This window comes from Nematolebias whitei, chromosome 2, assembly GCF_014905685.2.
Source record: "Nematolebias whitei isolate Nwh7 chromosome 2, NemWhi1, whole genome shotgun sequence".
Taxonomy (NCBI): Eukaryota; Metazoa; Chordata; class Actinopteri; order Cyprinodontiformes; family Rivulidae; genus Nematolebias; species Nematolebias whitei.
Window position 1 is genome coordinate 23,968,260 of NC_056499.1, and position 11,328 is coordinate 23,979,587.

Genomic DNA, 11,328 nt, shown 5'->3' on the forward strand with positions numbered 1-11,328 from the left:
TGTAGAAGCTGGAAAACCTTGGCAACTGTGTTAGCTCAACAATAAACAACAGTGTTGTCAGCATAGAGATGCAACTATGTGTCAGGAATGTTTTGATCTACATTATTTATATAAATTGTAAAAAGAGCAGGACCTAAAACTGAGCCTTGTGGCACACCATTAGTGACCATTAGGTAGCTAGATGAAATACTGTTATGTCAAACACATTGCCTCCGTGCTGAAAGATAGAACCAACCAACAGTGTGATCTGAGAAGCCAATATCTAAGAGCTTGTGGCATAAGATGTGATGATTGACAGTATCAAAGGCTTTGGACAATGCTAAGTAAAGTAATCCTTAAAGCTCAAAGCTTTAACAACATCATTAAAAACCTTTAGCAAAGCTGTCATTGTGCTGTGTTGTTTCCTGAAGCCAGATTGGAGGGAAGATAAAATATTCAGAGTCCAAATACTTCTTGACTTGAGTATTTATCAGTTTTTCTAAAACCGTAGCTAAAATTGGAGATTGGTTGATAATTGTACAGTATAGTGGGGTCTCCTCCCTTCAATAATTAAAGTGCCCTGAGACAACTTTGTTGTGATTTGGCACTATATAAATAAACTGAATTGAAATAATTGTAGCACAAAAGCTGTTTTCCAATCATCTGCGACAGTATTAACAGTATTAAGACAACATGGTTGGAGAGATGTCGTACAGTATTAGCAAAAGTTCATTGGTCAAAATACACAGTAGATGATAAGCTGAAAGATGACACTTCACTCAAGTCTTTGCTGATTTTTTTTATTGATTTCCCCCGCTCACTTTTTTTTAACCCCCCCCCTGTTTGCCCATACCAGCATGACTCAAACAGTGAAAGTAAAAAAAAAAATAATAAGGGGAAATCATGTATAAGGGAAAAGGCAGCTTGAGTCCAAATAAAACCTTCAGAAAGTCCCAGTATATTAAACAGTACTAGATATGAGACTAGGATCAATAAGATAACTTAATAACACAACGTAATGTAATGAAGATTTCACCATAATGTGAGACACCAAAGCTTAAAAAAGACAACTGAGATTTTGTGTCTGTTAAAATTTTCTATCAGAGCTGTGTATGTTTGTGTGTGTGCTTGTGCATGTGTTTGCGTGCACCCTTTATCGCACCGAGGCAAAGCGGCACTGCAGCCAACTACCACTGCAGCCCTCTTATCAGCCTTCTCACCAGACCCTGCCTCATCTCGTCATGCTATCACCCTGAGCAATGAGACAGGAGAGAAAGTTAGACAAGCAGCCAGCTCCAGGCTTACTGTCTCTGAGTTCATCAAGTCCCTCTCCCTCTCTGTGTGTCCATGGTTGCCTTTCATGAGCTCACTCTGCCTCCCTCCAGTTCATTCCAGCCTTTATCCAGATTGGCCAGTACAATACGTGGCAGCTGGGTAGATGAGTGCAGAGGGATGGAGAGAGATTGGAAGACAGTCCCACTGTCACACAGTAATTGGAGCAAAAACTTGGCTTGTGTCTTAATGCATGCTCTCCCTCCTTTTTTAGTTTCTCCTTGTCTCAGTGCTTCACTTCCTAAATAAAGGCCTTCTTCAATCTTTTTCAATCAACCTCTCTTTTGTTGTCAGACAGTTTTTCTTACTTCCTTTGTTTTTTTGTTTAGTTTTTTTTTTTTTTTTTCGTCTGTGTTACATGTTGCTATTTACAGCATATTTTATAAAAATAAAGGATTGAATTGGTTTGTATAGCATGACTTGGAGAAATGCTCCATCGTTACAGTATTACGTATGAATTGGGGTAAAGATTTACAAGGAACAATACAGAAACACCTAGCTTTCTATCAGATTTAATAGTACCACTTTACAATAATGCTCCCTTTATAGATGGCTAATAAAAAGTTTATAGATACGTTATTAATTCCTCTACAACTGTAGGAGTGACAGATAGCTTCAAGGTGGAGGTGGGATTACATTGAGGATCAGCTCTGAGCCCCTTCTTGTTTGCTCTGGTGATGGACTAACTGAGGTCAGGCAAGAATCTCCATGGACTATGATGTTTACAGATGTCATTGTGATCTGTAATGAGAACAGGGAACAGGTGGAAGAGAATTTTCAAGAGGTGGAGGTATGCAGTTGAAAGAAGAGGAATGAATGTCAGCCATAATAATACAGAGTACATGTGTGTGAATGAGAAGGAGGTTGATGGAACAGTGAAGCTACAAGGAGCAGAGGTCACAAAGGTGCAGGACTTGAAGTACTTGGGATCCACTGTCCAGGACAATGGGGAGTGTGGTAAAAAGGTGAAAAAGAGAGTCCAGACAGGATGGAGTGGATGGAGAAAAGTTTCAGGAGTCATTTGTGACAAAAGGGTGTCAGCAAAGGTCAAAGAAACAGTTTACAAGACATTGGTGAGACCAGCCATGTTGTATGGTCTGGAGACAGTGGCATTGACAAAAAGACATGAGAAAGAACTCCAGTGATAGAAATGAAGATGCTGAGGTTCTCCTTAGGAGTGACAAGGATGGATAAGTTTAGGAATGAGATCATCAGAGATATAGCACAGGTTGAACAACTGGGAGATAAAGTTAGAGAGGCCAGACTGAGATGGTTTGGACATGTCCAGAGGAGGGACAGTAGGTAGAAGGATGTTAGAAATGCAGCTGCCAGGAAAAAAGACAAAGAGGACGGCCAAAGAGAAGATATATGGACACAGTTAGAGAGGACATGAAGATAGTTGGAGTGAGGACAGAGAATGCAGAGGACAGAGTGAGATGGAGGAGGATGACTTGCTGTGGCAACCCATGAAGAGGGAAAAGCCAAAAGCAGAAGAAGACGATTAATTTATCTATAAACACTTAATAAATCATTAATAACAGCTTATTATACATTAATGAAGGGTGACAGAGAGACAAAACTGACCAGTTTCTTGCCAATTAGTGAGCCAAATCTGCCACCTATACAGTTCATCTAGAGTTATTTTATTAAACATTTCAGACTGTTAATACTGTGTAAGCACAATAAGCATTTGTAAACCTTTTTTTTTAGGATATAATTTTAGTTGTATATACTTGTAATGCTTTGATAAAGTACAATGTTATATGCTAAATAAATAGGTTTGTAAATGCTTATTGTGTTCACAAGGTAGTAACTTAGTCTGAAATGTTTAATAGAACAACTTTAGATGACATATATAGGTGGCAGATTTGGCTCACTATTTGACAAGAAACTGGTCAGTTTTGCCTCCCTGTCACCCTTAATTAATGCATAATGAACAGTTATTAATAATTTATAAAGTGTTTATAGAGAAATTAATAACATATCTACAAACTATGTATTAGCCATCTATAAGGGGAACCTTATTGTAAAGTGGTACCAATTTAACATTGTTTATATTAGCCCATTATTTTGTGGGGGATTGGTGTAAAGTTACCTATTCATCCATCTTTTCATTTCTCAATGAGCATTTCCTGTTTATGTTCCCACAAATCTCTTGTTTGTTTTCTCTCATCACCAGGACCAGAAGGTTGCAACCTGTTTATTTATCACTTGCCCCAGGAGTTTGGAGACGCCGAGCTCATGCAAATGTTCCTACCTTTTGGCAACGTCATCTCTGCCAAAGTCTTTGTGGACCGAGCAACCAATCAGAGCAAATGTTTTGGTGAGTCAACTGCAAGAATGATATAAAAAAAGAGAAACATCATTACACATTGAATATGTTAAATACTTTTCTTTGACACTTGTTGCTTCTCTGTAAATAGCGTTTTCCTTTGCTTTTATTTCAAGTGTCTGTCCTAATCAAGATGCAATTAGCATTTTCAAAGTGGCGTTACATGTCACTGCACAAGGTGGGTGAGGAGGGAAATGAAGGTGCAACGCTCCCTGATTTTATTGCATATAGAGAAGGCGAGTAGCAACCTTTGAGGATGATAAATCGTGCAGAGTTCCAAAAATTACTATTCCATGAGTGTGAAATTGGGGCTGGCAAAAAGAAGAGTGACAATCCCTGCTGACCTCCATGTCAAAATGCTTGAATTTAAAGGAGATTTTGGTTTTAACTTTGGATTATGACAAAGTCCTGCATCATTACGAGTAAAGCAGCTTTACAGTGGTGGAAGGTGAGTTGCCCAGACTACATTCATTACTTTAATTTGGGCTTTTATTGAGATGTGCTGAATTCCACATTGAACTGCAAAGTAAACATGGCATATGTAAATGAGAAAATTCTGAAGAGAAAAAACTTTTTTTTTTTTTTTTCCATATGATTTACCAACCCTACACTCCCTAACCCTGCAGCATCTCACTACCCCTCCTCTCCTCTTGTGTCTTCTACCACATACTGGATCACTTCATCAGGGTGGAGGGGGCGCAGGTGGAATCCATGGGCTTAAAGAGATAATAATAGACTGGTGTGGGCCCGGCTGTTGATTCAGTTGGACAGCAGCACCCAGGGGACTAACAGAGAGAAAGAAAGACTCCCATCATTGGCTTTCTTTCACTTTCTCTTCATCATGGCATATCTGCAAGGCTCGCTCTCTCGTCTCCTTCACCTTTCTCATCTGTCTGTCTCAAGACTGTCTCTCTTATTCACTGTGTGCATTCTTCTCTGAACATTTGCCTCTCACTTACATTATCTGTCAGTCAACATGGGAGGAAGGCCAAAGAGCCAGTGACCTCATCAGTCTCATCATGGAACATAATTAAGATGTTAGCCCAAAAAAACGTGAGTGAAATAGTTCAACTTTGTGTTTGTTTTACTGATGTTTATCATCTTTTAACAGCATATGCCTCACATATAAAATACAAACTCCAAGTTTTAATTTGTAATAAACTGGATCATAACATTATTAACTACCTGTTTTTTTTTAAGAATCAAACAAATTAGTGACAATTAATGTGTTAAGTGAAAACCTTTCAAATCTCCAATGTCAATATTAAAAAAAAATAAAAGGAATGGTGAGAGTACAGTACCCTGTGGTGTTCCTGAGCTACTGACCACCTGGTTAGACACACAACCCTTCATTCTCACAAACTGTGGTCTGTTTGTCAGGTAGTCTTTGATCCAGGTGATTGTTGAGGCCTCCACCTGAGTCTTCTGGAGTTACTGACAAAGCAAATCAGGCTGGATTGTATTAAATGCACTGGAGAAATCAAAGAACATGACTCTCACAGTGCTGTCTGCCATTTCTAGATGACAGTGAGTTTGTTGAAGCAGGTGTATGATGGCATCTTCAACTCCAAGTCCATGTCGATAAGCAAACTGCAGTGGGTCCTGATACTGTATGTGCTTGTTTGTCTAGTCAGGTGGGTCAACATAAGTCTCTCTAGGACCTTCATGATGTGGGATGTCAGGGCAACAGGTCTATAGTCATTGAGGACTGATGGGTGAGTTTTATTTGGCACTGGAACAAGACAGGAGGTTTTCCACAACACTGGAACCTTCTCCTGGGTCAGGCTAAGGTTGAATAGGTGCTGCAGAACCACACAAAGCTGCTCTACACAGACCTTCGGGACTCTGGGACTGACACCATCTGGACCTGTACCCTTATTCCGGTTCAGTCTCTCCAGCTGCTTCCTCACCTGACTTCTGGAGACGCAGAGGGGGGAGGCAAAGGCGGTATCAGAATCTTCTGATTTGGTTGAAGACCAATATGTAGAAAAAGAAGGGTCCATGACTGAGGAGGTATATGCAGTATCTGAGATGTGACAGGACAGCCTTGGGTCAAAGGAGGGTAGCATGTCTATTTGACTTGTGGCAAGAGAGGAGGATGCTGAGCTTGTTCTTGAACTGAACATGTCCTAAGGGCGTCTGCTTTGAGTCTAATTCGGTACACATGAACGTCCACAGACTGAGGTCCGCGAGACTATGTGGGAGTCTTAAACCAGAGCTATTCAACAAAACTGCTCAGGGGGCCACAGTTACTGAAAGCCAGCAGCTCAGGGGCCAGACATCCAGTGATTAAAGTCATTATGTAAAGAAACCAAGTTTTACAACGATCTGTTACCTTTTAAATTAGTTTGTTTGGTTGCATTGAATCATAAATGCCATAAACAGAACCCGGAACTCAACCCCTGAACCACCACACAAAAATTAATTAATTAATAATAACAATAAAAAAATTATAAATGTATATATATATATATATATATATATAATTTTTTATTTTTATTTTTTTTGAGTGTGTGCTGAGTTCAAATTTATGGGTGCTTGAGCACCCACAAAAAGTGTCTAAAATCTCCACTGTTGAATATTCATTAAAGTCAAGAAATGTGTATATATTTGTGTGTGTGTGTAGGGGGGGGGGGGGGTTGGATCACTACCAACTGGCACGCCCTTCCCAGCTCAGTTTGTTTAAAGGGTTTGTAAAAGCAGCAGCCTTATCTCACCTACACTGACAAAAGCCTGCCCTCTCCCCCCAAATTAAATTGGACCCATAGCAGTGTGATCAAATCAGCAGACAGGCAGAAAATTCTGACCGTCAATCACCGAGGTGTCTGATAAGAGCCGGCAAGGAGTCCCAGCGGGGGAAGCTGTGGGCTCATGCTGCCTCGACACCCAAGTGATAACTCAGAGCGGCAGGCACCCAGCTCCGTCCTGCACACCTCGCTCCTAGCATCTCATCACGACCCTGTGCCCTCTGCTCTTTACTTAGAAACATGCTCAGTCACACACACAAAATGAAAACACACATCCACATGCATCCAGGCCACGGCTGTTCTTGTATAGCTCCAACACTCATGTAACATTTACACACACTGCTTTGGTCTACAGATCCACAAACCACACGAGATTCAGCTTTCGTATTTTTCGCTCTTATCTCTGAACGCCTTTTATTTTGTGTTTTTCTACTCAAGTTAAACTCCTGGTTACAAAGACCTCTTTGTCTTTTGATTTTAGTATCTTTGTATTAATCTTTGTGATAATTTATGTAATCATTTTAATTCAAAGCTTTTGAATTAATCTTTTGACAAGCGAAAACAAAGACCCTTTGTTGTCATTGATGAGAGTAAAAAAAAGGGATTTTTGCACTATTCCTTCACCTCATCTGTTGTTTGCTTTGCTTTCCCCCCTCTTTGTTTCTCATCTATTGTCATGTCTCATCTCTATCCTACTCTGTGGCCTTGTCTCAGGTTTTGTGAGTTTTGATAACCCGTCCAGCGCTCAAGCTGCTATCCAGGCCATGAATGGCTTTCAGATAGGCATGAAGAGGCTGAAGGTGCAGCTAAAGCGGCCAAAGGATGCCAATCGACCTTACTAACTCGTCTGCTGTCCATAACCAGGTACAGTAACACTTGTATTGCACTGTGGCATTTTGAAAGTCTCCAACTTCATGAACAAATACTGTTTTCCAAATGCTTCCAAATACTATCAAACATAGTTAACCATATTAACACAGTGTAAGTGAGATTTGACTTTGTCCCCATGTGCTCAGAAATACCATAAAATGTATATAATTTCAAATTGATTGTCTTTACGTTAAATACCTGCCATGACATTTAAGCTCCACAAGCCTCCTTTTACAATTTGTAGAGATTTCTGTCAGGTTGCCCTGCTCCACAGAGACATGTTCCTTCTTTGGTTTGTCAGACCTTATTTGGATCCACAGAAAGCTCCAGGCCAATCCTCAGCTGTGTATGGTTAGCTCTCTACTGGGTGTAATGACGACAATTGATCTGCAGCGTTTAGCTCAAAGTTCAAACATCAAATAGCAGAAAATTTCTTCCTAAAGTAGCTCCATGTTACATTTCTGTCAACCACTTGAGACAAATTTGTGCTGCACCTTGTACCACAAGGAAAATCTGTGAGGAGATGAAAAGCAGCTGTGACAGTGGTGCGTATAAGGAGGATGTTGGGAATGATGATTCTTCATTATTTAGTTTTATGAAGTATGTTTTATCATTGCAACTTCTTTAGCCTCTTTTTTAACGAAAGCAGACTGTCACCAATTATAAGAATAATTATTAACATTTATTTCCATAAGTTTAAAATGTACAGATCATAGACTAATGGTAATTTTGTTTTGAATACATTTTATACAACTATAAAATGCTTTAAAAAACAAAATATGACATATTTAAAAAAAAAAAGTTTAAACAATACTTATCAATACTTATAATAATAATAATTCCAATACTTATTATGCCCACCCACAACAAATATTAGTATGATTGATGAATATAAAGGCAGTGCCATGGCAGCAATAGTAGATACACTAAAACTATATATACCTTTATATATAAAGATATTTTAAACCCATCCCACACTCTTACAATATCCTAAACAATGAGTCTAAACTAAATGCTCTAAAAGAGCACAGCATGTCATGATCTGCGCGCCAACGCTCTCGACCATGCTCACTTCTCCGCTGCGGAGCAGAGATCATGACATGTTGCAGGAGGAAGTTTCTCCCTGCACATGTGGGCTGCACACACGTGCATCAGGTGCTAAATAATTTTAAATTATTTCATTTTTTTTTTTTTTTTTAAATCCATGCCGATCGTGAAAATTGTGGTTCATGTCCATTGTTACTTTGAAAAACTGCGATAGAGTGAGTCTGCAAAATTCAAACCGCAAAGTAGCAAAATAAATATATATGCTCTGATATTTATTTATTGAAGATAATGGAGATATTCTGTTCAACCTTTCAAAATTCTACAACTTCAGTGATATTAAATTGTTCTTTAACTCATTTTGTAAAATTTAAGAATAATACTTAAGTAAATTAGCCAGAATATTAAAATGTTTTTGCACAACGGTTTATATTTATTTATTTATTTATTAATATATATATCACACTACATGGATGCGATGTTGCGGAGCAACAAATGTTGTTCTTGTTCTCGGAACAAATTTTCCTCTTTGTATTACTTGAGTCAGTCTTACCCAATAAATTGAATCAAGTTTAACTGAGAACACAAGATGCCTTGAATGTTTTTACAAGTAATTGATAATTGTGTCAACCAACCTTCCTAAGATGGGAACTAGCTAGACAAGAAACTGAGTATGTTGACCAAAAACTCAACATTTGGTTACATTGCATAATTCTGATTAAAGCTAAAACAACTTTGTGGAAAAAATGTTAAATATTTTATCTAATTATTTATTTTTAAATTTCCTTTGTTTAACCCGAATCCCCAAACCTAACAGTAATTGTTATTTAACTAAACTAAACTCATGTTTATCTAAAGCCAACATTGTTAAGTCAAATATTGCCTTATCCTTTCTGGTGTAATGCCATGGTGCATTTGCCACCAAATAATCTAAACAATTTCCATTTTTACCATTAAATATAGAGCTTTTATATCTAACAACAAAAATGTGGCTTGCTTTTAGCAGCTACATCCCTCAACAGACTAATTCACAGTGTCACAAATGATTCAAATAATCATCGCCCATCTGTTTACAAACTGCTGCTGCCAGTGCAAAATATAATATAGATGCATGCTCGCTAAACCCAACTGGCAGGACAACTTTTCACTGCAATAACATAAACCTGGATTATCTGCCTCCATAAATAAATGCACGATAATCCCATTTGCTTGTTTTAAATTTGACTCTAAAAGCCATGGGATGGCATATGCAATACAACTGATAGATGCTGCTTCTGCCAGTTTTCTGATAGCATTTGAATAGGGCTGCAGCCTACTAATTGAGGAGAAGCTTTCAAAGCTGACACACCGAGAAGAAAGAAGAGGGCAGGGTGAATTTGATTTATTGCATTAACAAGGGACAAATGGAAAACATCCCGCCACATCACTGAATGACAGGGCAGTCATTGAAATGTACTTTAAAAGCCACCAAGTAAACACATTTCCTCCAATAACATTTCATCACTTAACTAGGATGTGTGTGCGTGTGTGTGTTTAGCAGTTTTGGCGTGTGTATGTGTTTTCGTGTCCTCCTTCATCCCAGGTCCAGCTCCATCCGTCTCTGTTTTCCTTCTTTTATTACACCAATTCTGTTGTTGAGTTAAAGAAAACCAATACTGCGCAAACAAGTCCAATTCAGTGAAAACATTAAAGAAAAAAACACACGGGAGCATTTGAGGTCAGCTCTCTGCCACTGTTGAAGTTTTTCAAAATCTTTAAAATCAAACATGACCTTTTACAAACAAAATGTATTAATCAAAAGCTATTTTTGTGTGTGCTTTTTTTTTTTCTTCATTCTGCTGGATGTAGTTACTGCAATGCCCAGAGTTCAGCTCTTTGTTTCTCCCCATAGTTTTAAGATAATAGTCATAGAGACAAACAGATGAAACTTCCGTGATTAGTTTAATTTATTATTATTATTTTTAATAAGTAAAACTTCAATATGTAGATAGATATGTATACGTTTAGAAGGTGCTTTTTTCCCCAACTCTGGCAATGTTGCCTGAAAGTTGAATTAAAAACACAATCAGACGGGATTCTGTTCTTCAGGTCTCAGGAGCATCGCTGCTATAAAATTGCATTCTGTGTCTTAAAGATAAACTTAATTCAAAAAAATGCTGAAGCACTCACTGTACAGCCACCCTCAGCAAACAATGCAAGGCAAATCCAATTACTGAAGACAGGACACGTTTGAAATATGCATTTCTGCCATAAGGGTTATCTTTGTGAATATAAAAACATCAATTCAACCTTTTAACCTGCACATGTTGTCAGCCTGAGAATATTTTACCACCACGCTGAGGCACAAACCGGCCTTATTCTTTACTGTGCTGAATATCATTTGTTCTGTTACTTCTGTTTTACTGTCTTTTTTGTTTTTTTGTTTTATGGTAATAACCATAATAACCTCATTTGATTTGTCAGGCAGAATAAGTGAGAATGTGGAGCACAAAAATAGAGCAGGTGCTTTGAATTCTAACTTCAGGAAAAGAAAATCCCACTGTTTCTTTCTTTTTTTTTCACCCTCACCAACCTGGCAACCTGACATGGCTAATCACAGTGTGAGGTGGCCTATTTCTGCTATAGCCACTCACCTCCCCCCCACACCTGTCATGGGGCCAAGTTCCCACAGCTGTAAGTTGAACCCATGGTGTCATTTTCTTTTGGATGACGTCATGTGGTGGGACTGTGACTGCGTTGCATGACATGGCGTTATTGATATCTTTAAACTCTATCTCTTTTTATTCTGCCCTCCTTTTATATATATCCTATATATATACTGTATATTGTATATTGGCAGTTTGTGGAGTGCAGTATTTAATGCCTTTCTTGGCTGGTATCTGTACATGATGTGCTGACTGGTTGGTGGATTATAACTGGAAGTGGCCTTTAACCCTTTGTGCCATTGTACCGTGTGCCCTTGTGATGTTTTACATTTCTTGTGGGGTTCGTGTGTATGGATGTACTGTATTTTCTATCTCTCTA

At 38.5% G+C, this 11,328-nt stretch overlaps 1 protein-coding gene across 5 annotated transcripts in view; it reads left to right on the plus strand.

The window, feature by feature from the left end:
* The window catches only part of celf6 (CUGBP Elav-like family member 6), a 175,474-nt gene that overhangs the window by 157,791 nt on the left and 6,355 nt on the right, over positions 1-11,328 (plus strand). For 4 of the 5 annotated variants that reach the window (XM_037690929.1, XM_037690945.1, XM_037690937.1 and 1 more), the window contains exons 11-12: positions 3,491-3,634; positions 7,105-7,254. In XM_037690929.1, the coding sequence (XP_037546857.1) occupies positions 3,491-3,634; positions 7,105-7,232 (272 nt within the window). In that variant the 3' untranslated portion in view covers positions 7,233-7,254. Of the gene's footprint in view, positions 1-3,490; positions 3,635-7,104; positions 7,255-10,903; positions 10,978-11,328 lie in introns of all 5 variants that reach the window. The other variant, XR_005187470.1, reaches the window with a different exon arrangement.